The sequence below is a fragment of the Bactrocera tryoni genome, chromosome 1, assembly GCF_016617805.1.
Source record: "Bactrocera tryoni isolate S06 chromosome 1, CSIRO_BtryS06_freeze2, whole genome shotgun sequence".
Lineage (NCBI taxonomy): Eukaryota > Metazoa > Arthropoda > Insecta > Diptera > Tephritidae > Bactrocera > Bactrocera tryoni.
The window spans coordinates 7,822,110-7,846,970 of record NC_052499.1 but is presented as its reverse complement, the minus strand read 5'-3'; the positions used below and the strand labels follow the sequence as shown (position 1 = coordinate 7,846,970).

Genomic DNA, 24,861 nt, shown 5'->3' with positions numbered 1-24,861 from the left:
ATGTTTTGTTGTTTGCGTACATGTTTTAACGACAATATGAGGAAAACAACTTCCTCAGCAGCTAGTAGAATGCGTGAGCCCGACATATTTCTCGATTCTTCGTTTGCGGGTAAACATTTAACAATAACTGGCATATGCAAACATATGTATATATGTATATATATACATATTTGTGTATAAATTAGTGTTATTAATCGTAAATAAAACTTAAATGTTGTCTATGTTCATATATATACAAACTGCAGGACCTGATGTTATACTACTATCAAGACAGTTGCGAATTACTGGCTCTGGTGGCGCCTTGGCCACTGCACCACTTGTACAATCTAAATCATATTTCGAAATTAAAATACAACAAGGTGGCAGTTGGTCGGTCGGTTTGGCAACGCGTCAAGCAGATTTGACGAAAAAGTTGGGTGGCTGTGACAAGGAATCGTGGTGTCTTTGCTCCGACAACGCAACACGCCACAACGATGAAACTTTCCGTCCAGTAGTTGTGACAACACAAGAACCAATTAGCAATGGCAATAGTATTGCTAAGGATTCTGCATCGGCGGCTGCCCTTATTGGCATTGAAGATGTACCTGAAGATAATTTGCTTGGCGATGCTCTGAATATTAGTAGTAACTGTGAGGATAACCTTCTCGCACAACCGCTTCATAATTTTCCCGATGAGGGTGATATTGTGGGTGTAGCATTCGATCATATAGAATTAAATTTCTATTTTAACGGTAAAAATTTGGAAGTGCCGTTTCGTAATGTAAAGGGCGCCGTGTACCCAGTAATATTCGGTATGCTTTGATAACAGTATTCACATATTTGCAAATAAGTATATATATTTTTTGAATTTCTAGTGGGCAATGGTGCCATTGTGGATATTATTTTGGACAACTTTCAGTATGGTGCGCCGCCAGGTTTCGAAAAAATTATGCTTGAACAATCTCTACTCTAAACATACATTTTTCAAAGGTATAATCCATACATATGCATAACATTTTGAAAAATCTTAAATATACATACTAAACATATTTATTTACAGGCGTGTCCGTTTCGTTGAGCAGTCGTGTGCTATTTTGGTAGCAGTCATATTGTATCATACATTATATTGTTTATCAACTATAATTCATTGACATGTATATATGTATGTATGACCCCTTACACTACTATTGAAACGAACACATTATTTTTCACACTATATTATGTACTAGTCAATGAACATTTCCAAGTATTAAACTGTCTACTCTGCATTTCGTCACTAATATACTGGATTATATAAGATTAAAAAAAAACAAAAACCTATTATTTCACCTAGAATACTTAAAAAGACTATTTGTATTTATTTTATATATGCTATGTACAATTTACACAAATATTTTTTCTAATATTAAACAAATCATTTATGCTAAGTAATACTGTTAAGCAAAAATAGTTACAATAAATATAAATAAGCTTATCAAATTATAAAAAACGAGCTAATACACATTTTGCTTGCACTATAAAAAATCTGAAAGCCTATTACTTATAAAATATATTACATAATTTCGTTAAAATATGTGTGTCCATTTTGAAACATGAATTCTATTGTTCGTACCTACCTTAACCTAAAAAGTCTGCGGACAATAATATTGATATATATATATGAAAGAGTCGCTTGCAATAACTGTAAAAATAATAAAAATGCCGATGTTTGTGTGTATATAGTATTCTGATGTTATTAATAAAACGAGATACTTTGATGCAAGCTAAATTTTTGCTAGCATAATTTTTCGATAGGTTTCTTCTTCTTTAATGGTGTAGACGCCGCTTACGCGATTATAGGCGAGTTAACAACAGCGCGCCAATCGTTTCTTCTTTTAGCAATTTGGCGCCAATTCGAGATACCAAGTGCAGTTAGGTCCTCCGCATGGTCTTTCCAACGGAGTGGCGGTCTTCCTCTGCTTCCCCCGGCGGATACTGCGTCGAATAATTTCAAAGCTGGATTCATTTCGCATGGCTAGACCTAGCCAGCGTATCCGCTGTCTTTTAATTCGTTGAACTATGTCAATGTCGTCGTATATCGCATACAGCTCATTGTTCCATCTTATGCGATATTCGCCTTGGCCAACGCGCAGAGGACTATAAATCTTCCGCAGAAGCTTTCTCTCGAAAACTCGTAACGTCGACTCATCAGATGTTGTTATCGTCCATGCCTCTGCACCATATTGTAGGACGGGAATATTGAGCGACTTATAGAGATTGGTCTTTGTTCGCCGAGAGAGGACTATACTTCTCAATTGCCTACTAAGTCCGAAGTAGCACCTGTTGGCAAGAGTTATTCTGTGTTGGATTTCGAGATTGGCATTGTTGTTGGTGTTAATATTGGTGCGAATATAGACGAAATTATCTACTACTTCTTCGCTAGGTTCCAGTTCCACTTTAATCTACTTAAACCGATATACTACATATAATTCGAGAACAAAACACAAACTGTAAAAATTATGACTGAGAAAACTGTGCAACGTGTCCCCTGAGAACTCGATTGAAATGTCCCCCATCTCCACTCTCTCTCTTTCACTGCCGATTATCTAGAGGCGTGGTCGCCAAGTCAGCTCCAGAAAGTCTCTTCTCTGTTTATCCTTGCTTGCAGGTTATAACCGATATGGAACGGTTGGAGTAAAGAGGCAAGAGTTTTTTATGGATACGTTGAATTCAGAGAGAACGGCAGTGCAAAAGACTGTTGTCGGAGACATTCCACCAATTTTAAGAATGCTGCATAGTGCAATCGCTGGAAACTGCTCAGCCGTTGGATTTGCAAGAAAAAGACATAATTTCTTAATATAATCACTCTCCATTAAGTTTATTATTGGAGTCTTTTCGCGCCATTGCAGTGCACTTTTTGACTGGGTCTTTCTCTCAGTAAAGTTCGCTATTCCTAGATTTTCTGATACTATTCGGTCATTGTCCAAAGACCAAGAGTTAAAATACTTGGCGGATGCTCATTTCGAAATTCCTTGGAAGAGCGAAGGGTGTAATCATCTCTACTTTACAATTCTTAACTGTTCTGATTTTGCATGACTACTGTTGAAACACTCTGTATCAAATCTTCAGGCATGCATGCGAATCGAAATAGATAACCTTACCAGATTTTGCCTGTTTGGCTCAAGACGCTTTGAGGACACATGAAGGTGTAGTTCTATTTTCAGTAGTGATCGATATCACAAAATATTTGTCTCAACATTCGCAAGTATGTGTTCCCTTTCGGTAAAAAGCTTTAATACCTAATCAACATCAAAATCATTATAATAACGGAGATGTTAATTGAATCAGGCAATTAGACCTTGCGAAGAGGTTCCTAGATTCCCACGATTTATTGCTATAGAGAAAACGTATCGTTATCAAACCCACAAAAAGAAGTAATTTCAAAATGCATTACCTAGTGTATTCTTACTAATAATTTAAGCCTAAAAATACTCAGTGATCACAGCAAAGCTCATGCGGCATTTGGGCTTAAAAGTTCAGACAATTCTTTGATAATATTTCTACAAAAAATGTTTTTGGTAACACTGTAAAAATTTCAGTTCTTTACAAACACTACACCATGAAGTCTATCAGAATAATGGAGAGAATACTTTTGAAATTTTAACAAATACAAAATTAGAAAAAATCTCGCATAAAAACTAAAATTTTCAAAAAAATATATATATTGCAAAATTCAAAATTTTGAAAATATTTAGCAAAATTATTATCAACAAAAAGTCTACGAATGTTTCGCACATTTTAATTTCGGTAATCCAGACAAAATTCACAGTTTATGAAGGCTACAACAATAAATGTCAAGCCGCGTAAGTTTGTGTATTTCCTTTCTCATTTTCATGAAATAAACTCTAACATTTGCACATGCTTCCGTCGGATATGTCACTACTAGGGCGAAATTATACAAATTCATATTGGACAAGCTGGAGTACAAATAGCAAATGCCTGTTGGGAGTTATATTGTCTCGAACATGGAATCATGGCAAATGGCGCACTGTGTCAAATGCCGAACGACGATTCGTTTCTCACATTTTTCGGCATCTCAGGCATGGCGCTAAAAGTGGTGCCGCGCATTGTGATCGTCGACACGGAGCCAACTGTTATTGGTGCGTATCTAATAGGCTTATCGTGGCCGCCGAAATTTCCCTCACTATTTACATATGCATTCTAATCCTTTTTCAACACTTAACTCCACGTTCTAGATGAAATACGCACGGGCGCCTACAGATACCTCTTTCATCCGGATACACTCATAAGCGGCAAAGAGGATGCAGGCAGCAATTTTGCACGCGGCTACAATCTACTGGGTCACGATCTCATCGATCGCACGATGGACGCTATACGGCGAGTGGCAGAGCAGTGTCGGAATTTACGTGGTTTTCTTATATTTCGCGCCATTGGTGGCGGCACCGGTTCCGGTTTCGGCACGTTGTTGCTGGAAAAGTTGGCCGATGCCTATGGGAGGAAGACTACGAAGGCTGAGTTTCTAGTATTTCCATCACCCTCGTGAGAAAACAAAGACACATTTGATGATCACAAACTAAATTAACGGACTCTTATCATCTTGCAGACTTTCGCCTATTATTGTTGAACCGTATAATGCCCTGTTGGCCACACACTATTCCATGGACTATGTGGATGTGTCCTTCATTGTAGATAACGAAGCTTTGTATGAAATCTGCGATACGAAGCTTGGTGTTTCAGCGCCCACATATACCAATTTAAACCGTATTATAGGACAGGTGAACTTCCACATCATTACGCAGTTTTATTATACAATATTTCAATAATTGCCATTGCAGGTTGTCTCCGCATTCACAGCGTCGCAGCGTTTTTATGGCACAAACAATGTATCCTTTGAGGAGTTCCAAACAAATCTTGTGCCTTACCCACGCATACACTATCCATTGCTTACATACGCGCCGCTGGTACCAGTCAGCAAGTTTCCCTATGTGAACAGTAATGTTGAACAACTGACCCAGTCCTGCTTCCATCCGGGCAGTCAAATGGTGCGTTGTAATCCGACGCTCGGCAAGTATATGGCTTGTGTGCTCCTTTACCGAGGCGATGTTTCACCGAACGACATCAACTCCTCCATCCAACATATTAAATCATCACGTACTGCTCGTTTCGTGGATTGGACGCCGACTGGGTTCAAAATAGGCGTTAATGCCATGCCGCCGGTGTTTGTACCGGGCGGCGATCTAGCCCCTACATCTCGTGCCGTCTGTGCGATTTCCAACAATACCATCATTCGCAGTGCTTGGTGTCGGCTGGTTAGTAAGTATGATAAGTTGTACAATCGACGTGCCTTCGTGTATCATTTTGTGGGAGAGGGCATGGAGGAGGGCAGTCTGTCGGAAGCCTCGCAAAACGTTTGCCAGCTCGTGGCTGACTATTATGAGGTGGAATCATCAGCACGCAGTTCAGTGACGCAAGACGACAATGACAATTAACATTTTTTGCTCGTAAACAGAACACATTTTATTATTTAAAACCCTTTGTTCTAAACCCCAAAAAAAAATATAAACGTAAATTGATTAGTACTGAAATGTATAGTGAAAGCTGTATGTGTTATGTTTTTATTGTTGTAGTGTAAACGTTGCGGTCCAAATAGTCCTTAAGTGAAACCATACTCAACCCTAGCTTTCCAAATGCAAACCCTTACACTCTTACCAATTTCCGGCGCCATCTACTAAAAGATTTTCTAACATCTGTGTAACACGCATCATTTTCAACTACTTTACGCGCTCAGCTTTATAGATAGCACGATGAGAGAGTCATACCTACATGGGTTTATTTTGATTCACCGTACTATCAATAAGAAACTGGTGAGTTTACTAGCTACTGAGCTACCAGATTACCGTTACTATTGCTTGAGATGTCGGATATCGAAGCATTCAACAATTTCTGATTTCTCTTTGTTCACAATCTCTCTTGTCTCTTCTACTTAACTCTCTTTTCTTCTTTTACGCGCCAAACATACCTTCGGAGGAGGTCAGGAGCGTCAGGTTAGTACTTTGAAAATAAAATATATTTGGAAGAGTTCTACGTGTGAAGTCAGGACCTTAGTTGTTTCAGCCTTAGGTTTTTTTGTTCGGAATTTTGGAAAAATTTTTGTTATGAACCGTTAGGGTGTTAACCTTTAGAATACACATGAAATTTATACATAGCTACCTACGACTGTGGCTGACGCTTCTCCATATTTGTCCCACACAATTCGGTCCTTACCGAAATATTGATGACATAATTGCCATAATTGCGTGAAAAATAACTTCATCAATGTACTCGTACGTTGAGACGCAACTCCGGCGAAACCTGTGACGACAGGCAGGCCGTCACGTAGCCTAAATGATCGATGATGGATCACACTCGATTACAAATGCGCATAATGGCCCAACATGACGTGTGACGCCAGGTCAACGCCGCACTGACAATATTCTGAAAGGTTGTATGTCGTACCGGCACAACACCCGTTTAGCTCCGAGTAAAACAAACAACGATGGCATCGAGACGTACACGCAGACAGATGAACAACAATATTTGCAGGGTGCGTGCCCCAACAATTACTGGTCTTGCAACCGCACGTCTCTGGGTCACCAGCGAACTCATAAAAAATACAAAAAAAATAATAATAAAGAAATAAAAAATAAAAACAAACAACGCGGTAATGTTAAAATTAAGTATTTATGGGCGCACAAAAATCAACAAACCCACAATGCACTTTCCTCCATACGCGTTTGCTGCACACAATGATGATGATGACGACGATGAGCAATTCAAGCGCATATCCTGCCCCTCATAATAACCCATAATTAAAAGAGTGGTACCCTTTTATTTCGGCCACTCGCATTGGCATCACGCGCGCTGCGTAAAAGCAACGCGAACGCAAGGCAATCCGCGCGGCAACACGACACATCTGGTCACAGAGCGCGGCAGGCTCTGAGTCAGCCTGCGTCTCCTTCCAATGCCAGTTACAAATATATATATACATATGTATATATATATGTATATGTAAGTGTGTACGGAGTTTTTGTCGTTTGGCGTTTACTTGCGGCAAGGTCTTTTCGTGCGTCGCCTGCGCAATCGTGATAGATTCGAACGCTGTGGCTTTAATGTGCTCTTATCGATTATCCTCTTTTCGATGCTGTTGATACTCCCAACGCGCTGTGACGCTTTGCTGCGCTCCACTAGATTATCTGTGCGGATGTTGATCTTTCAACTTGCGTGCCTTATGCCTATCCGCATATTCAGCTCAGCCCGGCTTTATCCACGTAAAGACAATGCCACAACAGATTGCAATGCCTTGATTGTGTTGCGTTTTGTTGTGTTCTTGTGTCCGTTTAACAGAATGCAGAACATTTATGCCGTTGCGGTACTGCCCCGAACGAACTGCACTTGAAATTATTTACGCCATCCTTTGTGTTTTGCTTTGTTCTCTCGTCAGAGCTTACAGTATCGGTATCGGAGAATATAATCGTGAGAACCGATGCGTGTGTTCCCGGCCATTTGGTCAATTCGCAGAGCCAATCTTACCTCGAATGCTTTTCGTTTGACTTAAGTGTTAATGAGCTAAAGGAAATTTCGGCGCATACGTGCCAAGACCGCCAACTATGGTAAAATTACCACACATATCAATAATGCAAAATAAAATAAAACAAAAACACGACGGTAACTTTGAAATATTTGATTAAAGCCATCTCTTTCGCTTTCTAAAGCAGTTTTGATGATTAACCAGTTAGTGATCGGCTGGTGTCGCCGGGTTTAGTGAGGGCATAATGCTCTATCATACATATTTCAAACATCTTGAAAGAAAACAAAATGTGGACTGAAAGTGAGATTTAAGCTTTGAGTTTCTAAATCCTCTGTAAAAGTTATAAATGTGAGGTTGCTGATAGCGTTGCTATGAGCCTTATCCACTCTGAAGAATTTCTGAGCTCACGATATGACCTTCTTTGGGTCAGACGTGGTGACGCTTTCTATATTAGAGGAAATTTATAGAGTTTTCGATGTTTTTTTTTGTGTTTTAGGAATCCTCATACGGGGTTGTAATAGAATGGAATGGAACTAGTGCCTTAGCGATATAGACTTCTTAGGGTTCGACGCAGTGCTTGTCATACCAGAGGATATGTTTCAGGACCTCAGAAGTTGTTGTGTTTTTGAGTAGTAATCCTCATATGGGATAAGCATAATGGAGTCTGACTCTATTGCATGGGCATTGGTGCGCCTTAAGCCGACTTTGGTAATTGTGTTTAATTATTCGCTGGAGCACTATTTTTTAAATTCCCTATGTTTTAATTTTTCTCATATTCGCGCAATCGTTTTTGTTCAGAGTCCATTTTTGCTCTAAAACTCTTTTCCAAAAGTTTGAACCGACGTCAATAGTTTCAAGCCATATCCGATTTGGACATTTATTTCATAAAGGCAAATATTATACAAAACCAAAGGTGATTATCCTCACCTATATGTGCGAGTGGATACAGCCATCCGTATTTGATTTTGCAACGCGCGTGAGAAGATTCACAGCTTATTGCGGTTCACTTGCCGACTGCGGCACCATATGGTCAATTGTTGTGCCGAGGCGGAGCTGCTTGTAACGCATGGAAGAAGGGCGCCTGCGGCATCTTCATACGCCGAAGCAGTTAGAGCGCTGTCCGCTTATTCCACCAATATATTCCTTCACATATGCACACCGAGATGCACCTACAACCAGGTTTATAACTTATTAGCAATATTTTTTATGCGCCTTTTTGCGATATTTTTGCCAACACCCGCTTCTATTGTGCCGAGCTGTAGGACGCCGTAGATTCATAGCCAAAATGAATTCATAAAAATGTAATTCGCTGCGCCAAAGTGAAAAAGAGAAATTGCCGGCATTGAATATACATAACTCACATATGACTATGCACATGAGCTTAAGTACATATGTACACCTATGAGTATGGACAAATACTACACCTAAAAAGTGGTTGCCAACGGCGTTATTAACAATTGCGGAATGATTTGGGTTTGAGTGCGGCACTTTTAACACAGTTTTCCATTTATCGTCCAGCATGTAGTATGTCATAAGGGTATTATGACTTAGTTAACGGTACAGTTTATTTTTAACAGTCTAGATACTAGTTATACTATGCAGCTAAAAATACTCGGACTCACTTTATACTTTTTGACCAAATGGTACAATTATAAAGTTCTGGAGTCCTGTTTATAACTAAATATGATTCCGTGGAACGTTTTATGAATCAGACCACACAAAATATCTCTCAAAACTCATTTTTGAAATTAAAGAAGCCATCGTCAGACCAGAATCAGAAAATCAGAATCAGAGCTCAGCTAGTTCCACCTTCTCTTATCGGTATCCGATCAAGTATGCAGTAGTAAATGCTTAAGCAAACTTTTCTGAGCTTATATAGCATTCATATATTTTGAAACATATCAGCTACCAATGAGAGTAGTATCATCCACCGCCATCTACCGGTTTTCTTCTCTTAACGAACAAAAACCAAACTCTATAAGTCACTCATAATTCCCATGATGAGTTGACGCTACGCATTTTTGAGAGAAAGCTTCTGCGGAAGATTGGTCCTTTGCGCGTTGGCCAATGCTAATATCGCATACGATGGAACAATGAGCTGTATGCGATATACGACGACATTGACATAGCTCAGCGAATTAAAAGACAGCGAACAGTGGCTAGGTCATGTCGTCCGAATGTATGAAAACACTCCAGCTTTGAAAGTAATCGACGCAGTACCTGCCGGGGGAAGCAGAGTAAGAGAAGACCTCCACTCCGTTGGGAGGACCAGCTGGAGAAGGATCTGGCTACAAAAGAAAGGAAAAGGAAGAACAACTGGCGCGCTGTTGTAAACTCGGTTATAATCGCGTAAGAGGTGTCACCGCCAATAAAGATATAAGATAATGGTGGTAAACCTTAGAAATAAATACTTCATCTGCGCAGTGATTGATGAGATAAAGCTTATCGAAAAGAATATAACTTAGAGCCCATAACTATTATAATATGGGAAGTATCCTATGATGGCAGTAAATACTTATGTATCTGAATCGCACTGGTAGTGAAGGAGGCTTACATAAACGAACGTCGAAATCGGCAGTGTAATAGAATTACTGATGTCCCTCTCCTTCGCTAATGGCACCTTCCGAAAACGGTATAATTCATATAAACATTAGCCCGCAGAGTCTGTTAGACGATAGCGGCGAGCCTCTTATCTACTTTTGGCAAAAATAAAAAGACGGCGCTCGTTGAAGGTAAGGTCTAACTATCTTCTAAGGTGCCAACCATTTATCACGATCTAACCGCCGGTGCTCGGCTCGACAAGAAATTGGCAACTCTGCTGGCGCGCACAGTTGGAATGCAAAACAATAACCTGTTGTAGGAAAAAATTAAAATATTTTCCTCATACATCGGAAAATTCATAAGATTTCCAATTTATCTCTTTTCGTGTATATTGCTGTTCGGCGCTGCCACAAGTAAGGCGTTGCAACATTGCTTATTAGCAAAAAGGGGCCGATCATGTGCACGCACGTATGAAGCCGATGTACGCCGCCAAGCTCACTGCAGCAGTACCAGCCGCCGTAGAGTTTGTTTACTTGTTAGATCGGACGTTAGTCGCCTGCTAGTTTGTCTATTCTTCCGTCTGTTTGTTCGTACTTCCATTCGTCCATCCGTCCGTCCGACCACTTGCAGCTCTTTTATTCATTCAATTTGTCAGTTGGTGCAACATAAATTCGCTCGAAGCTTTAGCGTCTTTAGCACAAGTGATGTGCGCCAAAGTCAAAAGGTTATCGCTTGTTGGAACAGTTGTTGCACTACTGCTGTGTTTAGCCTACAGCTGGATGGACGCGCAGGCCTTGGCGGGTTGTTGGGTTGTCGGGCGCATAGCGGCACGTCATGTTGCGTTGGTGCAAATGGGCGAGTGTGCAAGTGTGCGGCGCGCGTTTGTTTCTTAAGTTGCATGCAATAAAATTATTAGTGGTAATATTTGTGAAATATTTGTTTTCTAATCTGTAAACACCAATCATATTAACAATTTGAATATGACAGGAAAATAACAGACAAACAAACAGAAAGCACTAGCGGAGAAGCAGTGAAGAGTGGAAGGTGTATGTGAATACATATGTGGACTCATATATGTATATAGCTATATAGCTATAGATATATATTTGTTGTATATTCAGCAGTATTTTATGCTCTCCAGCTGAAGATTGGTTATAAATTATTATCTATTCAATTGGCTCTATTTAAAGATTTGCGTTTGGAAATTGCCGAAGGCGTTGAAGTTTGCATTTGTGGCAGTGATGCCGTTTTCTTTCAATAAGATAGCGTTACCTTTGAGTTATTAAAAATTTCTGCTTTTGTATGTCATTTTGCCATATAACGGGGTTTTCAATAAGAGCAATACAAAAGATTTTTGAAATATTTAAAACAGAAAAGTTTGAGATACCAATGAAATTATTTATTCCTGTAAAAGTGCATTCAATGCCATTATGGATGATTCTCGATTTCTATTGCATGGTCCATACGCTGAATCCAATTTTCGTCAATTTTTAAGCATAAATCGGCCAATACTGCTGCAATTACACATTCGATATTCGTACGAAATTCATCAATCGTCGCTGGCTTGTTGACATAGACCATAGACTTGACGTAGCCTCACAGGAAATAGTCTTACGGCATCAAATCACACGACCGAGGCGGACAGTTGACTGAGCCATTTCGTGAGATAACACGTTCACCAAACTTGGTTTTCCATAAATCGATTGTGACATTCACATGTGGTTTGTGGGCCATCCTGTTGAAACCATATATTGTTCAAGACCATATAATCCAATTAGGCCAAAAAATATCGGTTACCATTGAGCGGTAGCGATTCCAATTCACAGTAACATGCAGGTCCTGATTATCACGGAAGAAGTACGGTCCTATGACGCCGTTGGCCAATAAACTGCACCAAATAATTTTTTCGGTATGCAATGGGGACTCATGGAGTATGTGTGAATTGCTGCCTGGCAAATAACTCATATTTGGCTTATTGGCGCAGCCATTCAGCCAGAAAGGAGCCTAATCGCTGAATATGATTTATCGATGACAATTCGGATCATTTTCAAGTTATTGCTCAGCCCAATTCACGAACATACTACAATTCTGGTGGTCAAGCGGTTTTAGGTCTTGCATCGATTTGATCTTGTAAGGATGTAGACCAAGATCTTTTTGCAAAATTCGCTACAACAACGTCACAGAAATGCCCAAGGACTGAGAACGAGGTGTGAGAGACTGATTTGGGAGCGCTGGCGGCAGCAATATTTTCGACACTACGGGCACTTCGATATCTCACTGGCACGGTAACATTTTGTATTGTGCTGGTGGATTGAATCTTTTGCAATAGACGCTCAATTGTTGATCAGACAGGACGATTATGACGAACATAAATTGCGCTCTTAAAGTTGAGGCCACTGACTCCGAATTTCGACAGTCAGTTTTAATTTTGACTCGTTGTTGGATCGTATATCTTTCCATGATGCGATGGCAAAATTTACTAAATAGAAATGTCAAAAGAGCGGGAAAAATATGGTGGTTGCTCCCTATCGTTCTACTTTTGTAGTGCCTTATTGAAAAACCCTATATAACGGGATAAAACTTTCCATAAATAATGCCTTTAAAGCGTATCATCTTATGACAAAAATTTTCTAAATCGAACCGAAATCGGTATCAAACACGAAACTATTCAAGCGGTCTAGGCTTTTTTCTGGGAGCTGAATGTGCATCGATGTAACTTGGATTGGTATTGTGGTAAGAACAAATTATATTACTTTTCTAAGGTTTAATTCAAATTAGCCGTTTAAACCATAAGCATTTATTTTTTTAAGTTCAACCATATTTTCATACCATTTAAAGAATTGGAATCATGCAGTCAAATAATTTTACCGACTATCTAAATATCTCCCACTAGTATGTGGCTCTACATTCCATGGTCACACAGACCATATTAACTAACACGTAATTGCGCTCACGTCGGAGGTCATGTCAAATGGCAAAGCAAGCTGAATAGGCTTTTAACACTCCGGCATAAGCAAATTCACATACATAAATAAATTCATAAAGAGCTTTTCGCACTGATGGTCAAGCATATATAGTATAGTATACAGAAGTAACCTGCAACACGTTGCATAAGTAGTAAATGCTTGCATCATCATGCCACGCCGGCACTTAGCATTGCAGTACAACAGGCGAGCGTTTTAGGCCGAAACTTGGCGCAGAAATGAAGTCATTAGTGCAGACGCACAGCAACACTGCCATTTAGGCAACAGAAGTCGTGTCCCTGGCCAAAAGTTCATGTTATTTGTGAAGTGATGATAAATTATCTGACGTCTTGTTGCGGTCGCTATTGTGGCTGTGTTGAAATGTGACCGCGTGCGACTAAATGCGCTTCTGTATAAATGTATACATGTATGTATGTAAGTATAATGTGTGTGTAAAAGCATAAATCGCTTGAAATTAGAGTTGCTATGATTTTATGAATGAAATATGTTTGTGAGCAAGGCTGTTGTATAGTAATATAAATGATATATCCATAATACAATAGAAGTTTTCTTATAATGCTCAAATGTTATGTTCGCTATATAAGTATGTATGTATATACAAGTACATGTATTTATATGTATATGCCTGCTATGAGCTGCTTCGTGCAAGCTCTGCTTGTTAAATGCGCATGCGCCGCTTACTACGTGCTTTAGATGAGCTTCTATACCCTAACTTGTATGTATTTACATATGTGTGTGTATCTCTACAATGCATTGAAATGTTCGCGCGAAATGTGCTCCAACAAATTGGCATATCTTTATGAATTTCACACATTCATCTACATGTTATTAGCGCATTCATTTGTCCGTCTGTCAGTGTGATTGCCATTTAAGGCAGTGCAACTTGTAGATTAATTGCACGCTCAGCTGCCAGCACATTGTTGGTGTTGGTGTTGGTGTGAAGTCATTCAAAAGTTGGTCAATTGGTCATAGCACTTCGGCAGGCAGCGTTCAGTATTTTGAAATAAAAAAAAAAATATACATATGTATGTAGATGTATATAGATTTTGTTATTATGAATGAAAAATAGAAAAGAAAAATATTTAAAGGCAAGTTAAGGCTATTTCTGGAAGGAGTTACTAAAAAATCTTAATATAACATGTTAGGCAGAAAAGTTATTATTGAAAAAGAGAAACAGCTTTTTTGGTGAAATTCGATTTTATTATTCAACATTGTGGTCTTAAGGGGCCTTACAGCGATTTCAGCCATCATTTAATTTTTCATATAATTTTTTTTAATAATTGCGTATGTTTCCTTTTATATTTTGGGATTAGATAACCAAAACAATTATAAATTATCGAAAATCGCTTATTGTTTTTCAAAATATTCTCTAGTAAGAGTTGCTTGAATCAATCGTCGAAACACTCTTGCCACGCTGATCTGAGTTATCTCCAAAACATGTGTTCTGAAAACATCAACCGCCTGTTCAGACATATAAAAACGTTGATCTCTTAATTTATTTTTGACGTGCGATATTGCCAAGTCAGGACTTTACGGTCGATTACGCATTGAATCGATGTTTTAAGTGCTCTGCATTTTTATTGTTTCAGTCGATGTGTGAGAGCGCGCGTTGTCGTTGTGAGAGTGATCCATCTTTGACGCTTGTGTTTCCTGATTTTTTGATAGACAACTGACAAAAAATTTGTATGTACCACTCGGAGTTTACTGTTCAGAGTTGTTCTACGTAGTCACTGAGATTTGCGATTTTTTCGAATGAAAGTTCGAATGACAAGGAAACCTCACTGGAGGCCAGATTCGGAGAATATGGTGAATGCAAAATCTATCCGAAGCAAAACGCAGGCAATTTTTTTATAATATATACAGTATTCTCTTCATCAAATTGGAAAATATTTCGCTTTTAAATATTTTAACAATGAAATTTTAAAAATATCGTTGAATGTTTTGTTGTTTGTTTAGTTTCGTTTATGGCAAATCGTTTTGCAAAATTTTGTTCTGCCAATCTTACAACTTTCATGTTGAAATACTCGGACCAAATATAGATTTTTACAGATTTAAAAGGCCGATGAGTTTATAACTGTTTATACATACATTTTTTTTTTTTGAAAATGTAGGTTTTATTTATTAAAACCCTGAGACCATAGTAGCGAAGAAATCATGAAAAAAGATTCATAAGAAATGTTTAATTTTAGCCGTTTAGTCGAAGAGACCGAACCCTATTTCTAGTTTTCCTCCTTAGAACTTTTTAGTCGGCTGCCAGAGATGTCTATTTTATGTATTTAGTAAAAGAAGATATAGACGAGCGCATAGCTATCACTCGTGTCGCAGTCAATATAATCTACTCAGTTGGTAAGGCAAGCAAGCATTCCTAACTTTCCTAAAACGCCAAAAAGCTGGCGGTAAATTTCAGAATTTGAAAATTCTTTGCTTAGGATGCTGGACTCTGGAAGCAATGGTTTCTTCGGCGTTTCTTACTTAAAGTCCATGAAATTAGGGAACTGAGAAATATACCAAAATTGAGGAATTTATTAAAAATTCAAAGAGAAGATCAATTCAAAGATGAAGAGTACTCTCAGTTTTTTAATGAAGGCTACAAAAAATCCTACCTCTCTCCATTTGGCTCTATAAACAATTGCGAATGCCAAAAACACCGTCATCAATGACACGGCGAATTATATGGCACTTTGCATTTTAAAGCAGCAGCTAGCAATAGATGGTAAGATTGTGATTTGAAGTACACAAAATAGATTCTAATTGGTTTGCAAATTAACAAAAGTATGCACACACACATAGGCACACACTTGCAACAGACAGAAAGACAATTATTTGAAAGTGCCTACGAAATTACTGCCTCCAGTAGGCTTGAGGACTCGCAGGCTCGGTGCTGTTGTTCGACTGAAAATGTCATGTGTTTGCTTGGATGGATGCGCGCTGTTTGGCGCAGACTCCACTTGCCACAACTGGGCAATTTGATTTGCAAATTGCGACATAATGAATTGTGCGCTCCTTCTGTCCTCCACGGAGTGCTTAACTTGTTGCGTTGTGCCAACCTGGCAAACTGGCGAGCTGGCTGCACATTGCCGATGGAAGATTGTTGGATCGTTATCCATTTTGTCAAGTAACTCTGCACTCGGTATTACCCAGTTTGGTGCCAACCGTGATTTGTTTCTACAAATTATGTCATTATTCTTGCCATTTTTGGCTACACTGGCAATCAGCTGATGACAATCGCTTACAAAATCACAGTTGCCACAACTGCCACAGGCGTATACGTTGCAACTGGTTGCATGCAACATGATGTAATTTGACGACCGATTTGTGTCGATTGACTACGTCTCTGGCGATGTACATATTCGATAAGTGTCTCCTAAACCGGCGCAATTAAAGTGCCTTGCATAGTTGGTGTCGCGTTTCGGTTTTTTTTTTTTGTTTCCTTTTCATGTAGTTTCGTTTCGTTACATTCCAGTGTGTGGCGAATTTGTTGGGAATAGCGTAAATTTGCATATGTGTTGGCAATCAATTACACATACACGCATACAGTAGTGCGGTGGCAAAGTGCTCGAAAGGAATAATTGAGAGAAAAACAAGGTGCTGACACCACAGCCTGACCAAAGTTGTGGCCCTGTCGCTGGCACATGTCCAACGGCCGCCACTGTCGCCGCTTAATCAATTTTGAATGGCCGCATTGGATACACTTCCTCAAGCCAGTCGTAGCAGAATGTGGCAGCACGTGCAACAAGCATAACAATTCGGTTCCGATCTCTTTGCTACCGATGTGCAACTCCAGCAGCCGCTGGCAGCCCATGCCAATGGCTATGCAACAGCAGTGTGGCTTTCCTGCCCAGCGACCCACTTGTTGGCATGCCCATACACACCATTACATATGTACTTATGTAATACTGTAGGCTGCACGCGCCAGCTTCTGTCACCGTTCTGTTCGGTGGCTGGCCCAAAGCTGACGCCTGTCGAATGTGCATGCGCGTGCGCGTAAATCACTTGGCCTGTTATTGCTGGTGCAACTTTGGTTGCGGTTTGCCCTTTCAACAAATTGACACAACCGCTCCCCAGCGGCTTGCATCCGGTTCTGGCCCACTGACAATCTGTGACAAATTGAATTGTGGCTGTTGTGCCCATTGCGTTGCCAGCGGTGAATGCTCATCAATGTCACCTTGATAATTTTCACGTTATCTGCCTGACTTTTGTGAATTCCTTGCCGCACTGACACGGGAATTCGTAGATATGGCACTTCGGTGTTGTAGAGTTCTTAAGGGATTTGAAAGTCTTGAATTGCTTGACTGGATAATCGCGTTATTCGTTAAATTGCTGCAATGTTTTCATTTGTTTATTGAATCAAAACCTTTCATTTATCATTCGTACATATACATTTATACACATTAACATGCAAATATTTATTTATTCTTCGAAAGTCTTCGGAAGCTCTACAAAAGCAAGCCGAAATTAGTTCTTAACTTGGTTAGTTGCTTGGTGGGAGAACGGATCGCGATATAATATTCGATATTGTGCACGTATGCCAGCGCTTCTTTCCATCGTCGATACGCTTCTTAAACTGAATTTTTGCCATAATCTTTAACTCCTTCAGCGAATTTGCTTCTATTTTTTAAAGCGACGACCCTTTCAGTTCTCTTTATTTTTGTAAATAGAAACAGTCAGACACATCCACGTCTGGCGATTATGGAGTCCGGGCATCGTTACAGTATTATTTATTCACTAACAAGCAACGAAGTGTGAGCTTACAACAAACAAAAGTCGCCAAGCTCAAAAAAACAGGTCTAAACTTAGTGGCTGTTACAGACGAAGTCAAATTTTTATCATGCTTCAGGGCGTGCATATCAACAATTAGAGTCTTCAAAACCTCTAAATTCAACTGAAAGGTCCCCGGCCTGACGCATTGATAGCATTACTAGAAAAAACGATATAATTTTTAGTTTATCTCAACTTTCCAAAGGCGCGTCGGATTATTAGTTTGTAAATTATATCATTTTAAGTGAAGCAAATTTTGTTATTGTGAAAAAATGGACGCATGTTGATAAAGCATTGCTTCTTGAATGTAACACATACAGATGAAGCAAAAACTTGGCTTGATGACGAGTTTCCAAACACCATCTCAAGAAAATTAACCATCAAGGATTGGTACTAACTTTAAACATGCCGAAGTGAGTACCGAAGACGGTGAAGACAGTGTACTCCCAAAGGAGGTTTTTACAGAGGCTAGGTTGAAAACATAAAAAAAAATTTAACAAAATAATTTTGGATGACGGTAAAGTGAAGTTCTTCGAGATAGCAGGCACTCTAAAGATATCAACCGCACATGCGTACATCATATCATTCACTAATATTTGGGTATGGAAAAGCTCTGTGCAAAATAGGTGCCGCGCGTGCTCACCTTTCATCAAAAACAAAGTCGAGTTGATGATTCGTAGCAGTGTTGGGAAATATTCAAGCGAAATAAACCCAATTTCTTGCGTCGATATCTGACAGTGGATGAAACATGGTTTCATAATTTCACTTCGAAGACCAATCGACAGTCATCCGAGTGGACTGTATGCGATGAACCCGCTCCAAAGCGTGGCAACAGACGGCTGGCAAGTTTATGGCGCATGGAACAATTTTTATTGACTAGCTCGATAAAGGAAGGGGCCTCAACAACAGATATTTTCGGTTCAAATAGCTTGTGTGTCAAAATTTAAAAAAAAAAAAACAGGTGTTCTCACCACTCCTGTCATAGGAAATATCTGATGTTTCCTGTAATAATATAAATTAATAAGCATGAATGTTATCCGCATAGATTTGTTATGGCCATACATTTGTATAAAATACCGCAGAAACACATTCTTGTCATAAAAACGTGCACAACTATGAGTTTACATAACTCAATTACGGCTTCGGTAATATACACATACATATACACTTTTCTGAAAGCCCACAATAGCAACAGTAGCTACAGATCATAAGCGCAATTAGTTTTATAGACGCCTGAAAATTGATCTTTATCTCAACACCTTAAACCAGTAAACAGTAAGCCAGCGCTACAGTTAGCCGCGATTTGCAAAGAAAGTGTATTGAAATATGTGAATGAATGTCAGATTATCATAGCAAAATGTATTGTTTACCGTCAAGGTGCATTGAGCTACACTAGTGGCCTTCTGGTGCTAGCCTTGCTGGAGTCTTCGCATTCAACATTTGAAATTGCAAAATCGTGACTTACCAACGATAATCTTGGCGATGACCGCCGACATAAAGTTTGGTCGTGGTGCTTCCAAACTGCAATAATGCTTGGTGTTTGCTATTGTTGTACGACCGGCAGTTAAACGCCGTTTTGTTGGTCGATTGGTCAGTTGGTCAGTTGTGGGCAAACTCATGATTGCGAACTTGAATTGCTACAAAAACGAAAAAAAAAAACAATGCATTACAATTGCATTACATATTAGGCTGGATATTTGTTTATTAGACGACTTTGTTACTCGCCCGTGAACTCATGAATTGATGCAATTTACTCCAAAACTTTGCGAATTCTGGTTTTATCAGAATTTTGTTTTATTCGTGCATTTTTTGCTCGAATTTTTTTTTATATATCCACAGATCTCTTGCCACTTTTTGAGCTACTTTTCCAGGAGCATGCTAGGCATGATGCTATTCCTTCGAAATTCAGTGATTCGGGGAACAAGTGTGATCATTTCCCTATCTAGTCTATCAAGGTGATCGAAATCCATCCCATCTAAATCGACTGGGACTCAGAAAAGAAGGAAGAAGAAAGCTGTGGACTAGCTTTATGTAGGCAGTGGATGGCTCAGCTAGAGCGTGTGATCTTGAGATTTCCAACGTAAAAGCGGAGACAGTCTCGCCTTTGTCAATTAAAAATTACAGAAATATGATAAACTATTTTATGTGACCGGACATAAATAAATTATATTGCCTTTCTAACTGAAAATATATAACATCACAATTCTTTACTCATAAACTCGGTTGCCACAATCTGCTCTCTATGTTAACAAATATATATGTATGAAAATATTTAAAGATGGCTTATCTAACTATTGCAATCAAAATAACCAGCTTCGCTTAAGTGCCAAGTACCGTTGCCTGCCCCATTTGATGAGGTGCAAAAATTTCCATTAACTTCACAGATAACAACACTTCTTGCAACAGCAGCGTTGCACCATATTAAGTCGAGATTAAAATCACATGTATGCACGCACACACACACACACACACACATACATAGCTTAATAGCCATACATAAATACTTTAACGTGTTTTTGTTGCATTAACTACACTTCAAATTGCCATAATCCGCCTTGCTACTGCCGTTGTGGCAACATTTTTAAAAGCAATCTTTCACAGAAACATTTTCATAAATTGTAACAATTTTTCGTAATCATCGCCATCGCGAACGCCATCATAAACATATGGCAATCAAACAAGCTTGCAAATATAAACACACATACAAACAAATGTACGAGGGCATACTACAAATTTTTGTTTTGATTGCCATAAAGCGTTGAAACTGAACTTTCGTAGTTGGTCAAGATTGCCATTGCTGAATAACATTCCATTTCGAAACCCTGTTATTTTTTTTTCATCAACTGTAGAGGTTCTTATAATCTGATTTCACTTCAAAGGTAACTGCTTTACAAAATTCATAACTCAGCTTTGGTTAGGTTAGGTCGTAGGGTTGATCCTAATCGATGGACCTGACTAGTACAGCTGTGAACGTTTGTTCTTTGTGTTGCCCAAAAACTCTTCAAAATAGATTACCTGATCCCCATAGGTAACGAAGCGACTTGAGCTTACCATACACTTCTTAAGGCGGGAAACATCTTTATCTACCGAGATATTTCAGTCTCTATAGAGTTAAAGAACGTCCGAAAAAATATTTAGTCGCACTGCGTGAAAGCCTATTGGACAGAATTCAGTGGGAGCACCTAGAATTCCGACAAAACTTTGCTAAGGCGAAGTGGTTTAGAGGATCGCCTACGGTTCACTTTGTACCAGATGGATTTCGCAGTCACGCAAATTCTCATTGCTGATAAACGAGCTTACGAGAGGTCCATAGAGCACCGACACGTTTAAAATCAGATGAAATTGGGACAGAAGTGCGCGATCTAGAAAGTTCATCGCATTCCGGTGATTTCGGGTGACCGGGCACCTAAACATATCTAATAAAAAGCTTGAAACTACGTACTTTTATTGCTAATGAGGTCACTCTTTGACTAGTTTTGAGCGCATAGTTATCGAACTCAAAGCCAATATAGTCGCTCTGCTATCGGAGTTAATGCACACCTCTCTGAAAGAAGTTAAAAAACAGCTCCACTTGCAAGACGCTACAGTTGTCTGGGGTAGCTTAAAAATGGAGTTGCTGGAACTTATCTTAGACTAAAGCTTATTACTAAAGAAGTTATTATTTCTGGACGCGCTTTCGAGTATTTTTCGAGGAAAAGGAATCATAATTGATATACGAAATATGTATATTGGGCTGTCCTCCTCCTCTGCAATTACGCATTGGTAACGCTTAGTGTTTATTTTGAAGTGGCCTCGCTTCGGATGATATTTCGTAGTCCGTAGCACGACGGCCGTCATATGATTCGTATCGTCCAAAGTATCATTTAAAAATAAGATTTAGATTTAAAGGCTGACATTTTTTATCATTGCTGTTGTTGATTCCAAAATGTACAATTGAGAGCATGATACATCTGGCTTTTGGCGAGGAACGTTCATTGCGACAAAAAATGTGTCATAATATTTTCTAAAGTGTATACTTTTCAGGTACTCATTCAGTTGAGCTCTTCTTCTTATTTATCTTGTGAATACTAATTTTATCAAGTCTTAAGTCGACTTTGGATGGACGGTGTTTTTTAAGACAAACTTGGAGGCTCCAGTGAATAACATCGGCAAAGCTTTTCTTTATTCAGTTGAAGTCAGGTATCAAACCCCGAAATGAACATCCCTAACCTCAATAATTAAAACCGGGTCAGTCGAGATGTATATATTGCATCACCACTGCCAAACAAAAACTCTAAATTTGAAACGCTTCGGATACATGTGTGTACGCGACAAATTACGAGGGGAGTTTTCGCTTCCAAAACCCTGATGTCGAATCGTCTTCCGAAGTCGTAAACGCACCTGTACTAGGCACTGCACTTCATTTGAAGTACAATGGCGACTACAAGTGGCGGCAATTGTCAACTTTGTTGCAACAAAATGTTAAATGATGCAAAAACATTCATCATCGCGCATACAACAACAATAGTACAACTTGCGAGCCACTTAGTTTACATTGAGGTACGATTCGCAGAGTCAGGAATATGCTTTTAGTCCCAGTGTCAGGAATATGCTTTTTGTGCCAACACCAACCGTGGCGAAGAGTGACGAGCTGGCAGGCGCAAGGCGACAAAAGGTAGCACACCATAAATTAAACGCGTACGCCGGTCCCGCTGCGCATGCGCACCGCAGCATTGACATGCATAGTATATGTGTACTGCGCTCTACTACCTGGTTAAGGTCGTGATACCCATTAAGGATGCGCGGCCGTGTAGCAATAAGTACCAAACGCAGCAACAACAAGTGCGCCGACAAGCGCGAATACAAAGAATGGTAGATGAAACATTGGTGTGCACGAACAGGTGGCGGGCCTGACAGCTCGCCATAGCTGCGCGGCAACTCGTTGAAATGCAACATAAATGGCTATGCGGAATTTGGTGTAATTTTTATGTACTCACTAATTCGTTTGTGGCACGGTGCACGGTGCACAATGCGCTCAGCAGCGTTGCAAGCAACCAGCCAGCGTTCAGGCGATATTATAGATGCTCGTAAATTAAATTTGCATTGACGCTGTTGCTGCCGCTCTTCACGCGGTGTTGCTGTTGTCGCTGTTGCCACACCAAATTGGGTTGGATTATGTGCGCATCTGTCGGATTTGTGAACTCATTTTGGTCAATGAGGCTAACAGCAACAGGAGCGTTCACAACGGTCGCGCAACAACCAATTCAATTTGTGCATGCAACACAACATTCATTGCAACATGCAGCAGTGTGCAGAACGATCGCGACCGCTACAATAATAGAGGTCTCATTGCAGTTGCGCGTGCGATCTGTGGCAGCTACTGTAGCACGTTCGGCGGAAGAAAACGAAAAGAAAAGAAGCACACAAAAAAATCTTATTAACAATTTCCAAAAGGATGCGCGGCGTTTTTAACGTACGACAGGAAATCACGCGACATGCTACTGCAACAACTGCAAGCACACACTCTCACACCGAACCGCAGCGGCAACAGCAGCGTCGCGTAAAAGCGGTCGCATATAAACGCATAAGTTTGTACGTGTTTGTGAAATTGTTACGGCGGCTGTCAGCCCATAAGACACTGCATTTTTTTACGTCTGTTACACGGCCGCGTGGACGCTTTTATTTGGTATGCAATATTTTATTGTTAAAGAAATATTTAATAAAGCGCGCGAACCGTTCAGAACCGCGCGGTTTGGCGGCGGTCTTGTGGCAGTGACGGCGTTGGTGACAGGTAATCGAATACCAAAATTCATGTGCATCGATATATGTATATGTTATGTAGAGATACAAATAAATGGAGCTACAGACAGTTGAAATGCATGTTAACCAGAACCAAACATTGGAGTCGAGACAGGTAAGCTAGTGTGCGTCCAAAACCAAACACAGCACAGTCTCCACTAAAATTGAGTCAATATAATATAAAAAAAATAAAGCTAATCTTCCTCCAAGCCAATACCCTGTAATACCTAATGTATATTCGCATAGAATTGACAAATCAACGGTGCGTAATCGATCTGTGCTTACTCAAATTACCGACTCTGCTGGGCAATTATGTCGACGGAATATTGGACACAGTGTCGGATGAAATGAACCTCCGGAATTCGTAGTTACATATGAAATGGCAAGACAATCTGAGTATAAATCAAGTCACAGTTGTCAAAAAGACTTACTACGAAAAAAGTATTGTCTCATTGGAAATCTCACGTCTATGTAAAAACCAGTTATCTCAGCATATATTCTAATGGTTGTGAAAGTTTTATTGATGAACAAAATGAGGGATATACTATATTTTACTCTATTAAAGACATGAAATATTGACTCTGATAGTTGATTGGAAACCAAATATACATTTATCACGTTCAAGTAAGGATGTGTCGGGAAACTGAAATTTCAGTGAGCAGGCCAAGCGAAAACCTCTTTAAATTTTTTTTTTTTGCATTTTCTGTTCCTTTATACCCTTAGAATTAATGTAGAAACCCACTTTACCATTGGAAGGTTTCGAACGTTCGGAGCGCTCGGAGTGCACACCTTAAACTTTAAACGCAATTTTCTCAAAACACACTTTTTTATACTGGCGCACATGATTCCGGTGGAGCTACTCAACCGATTTCCTTAATTTTTTCTAATTGTTCACAAAACGCTTGACTATCGTCCCTATATTTTTTATAATTTATTGGCAATGTTATGACAAAATTTATATAAGAAACATGGGAAAAAATTAAGAAAAGAAGACGTTAATTACTTTTTTATTTATCAACAGTTTTTCATGATTCTATTAGAGACGATAACCATTCGCGTACTTTTTAAGAATAAATTGGGTTCTTGTGTTTCAGATGATCCAAACATGAGAAATCGTGTCCGCCAGTGAAAAAACGCATCTCAATCACCCAGCCATTTCTCCGACAGATGACATAAAAAAAAAACCGAAAAAATTTGTTTATACACTCCACGATATACCTCACGATATGTGAAAAAAAGTTCTATTGTAGAGTA

At 39.4% G+C, this 24,861-nt stretch overlaps 2 protein-coding genes across 2 annotated transcripts; both read left to right on the top strand.

Moving 5' to 3' along the window:
• On the top strand, positions 1–1,762 carry LOC120766598 (SPRY domain-containing protein 7). Its single transcript, XM_040092203.1, has 4 exons — positions 1–109; positions 246–791; positions 855–969; positions 1,040–1,762. The coding sequence occupies exons 1-3, from the start codon at positions 1–3 to the stop codon at positions 950–952; spliced, it is 753 nt and encodes a 250-aa protein (XP_039948137.1). The 3' UTR covers positions 953–969; positions 1,040–1,762.
• Positions 1,763–3,737: 1,975 nt separating this feature from the next.
• LOC120776606 (tubulin alpha-1 chain) lies at positions 3,738–5,522 on the top strand. Its single transcript, XM_040107397.1, has 5 exons — positions 3,738–3,821; positions 3,905–4,118; positions 4,215–4,518; positions 4,583–4,754; positions 4,815–5,522. The coding sequence occupies exons 1-5, from the start codon at positions 3,810–3,812 to the stop codon at positions 5,466–5,468; spliced, it is 1,356 nt and encodes a 451-aa protein (XP_039963331.1). The 5' UTR covers positions 3,738–3,809; the 3' UTR covers positions 5,469–5,522.
• The last annotated feature ends 19,339 nt before the right edge of the window (positions 5,523–24,861 follow it).

Bases quoted from the DNA above. Each gene is read 5' to 3' on its own strand.
- LOC120776606 (XM_040107397.1), top strand. The intron at 4,519-4,582 runs GTGAGAAAACAA...ATCATCTTGCAG, and splicing joins CTAGTATTTCCATCACCCTC to ACTTTCGCCTATTATTGTTG. The intron at 4,755-4,814 runs GTGAACTTCCAC...TTGCCATTGCAG, and splicing joins TAAACCGTATTATAGGACAG to GTTGTCTCCGCATTCACAGC.
- LOC120766598 (XM_040092203.1), top strand. From the start codon at position 1: ATGTTTTGTTGTTTGCGTACATGTTTTAACGACAATATGAGGAAAACA. The intron at 110-245 runs GTAAACATTTAA...TACAAACTGCAG, and splicing joins TCTCGATTCTTCGTTTGCGG to GACCTGATGTTATACTACTA. The intron at 792-854 runs GTATGCTTTGAT...TTGAATTTCTAG, and splicing joins CGTGTACCCAGTAATATTCG to TGGGCAATGGTGCCATTGTG.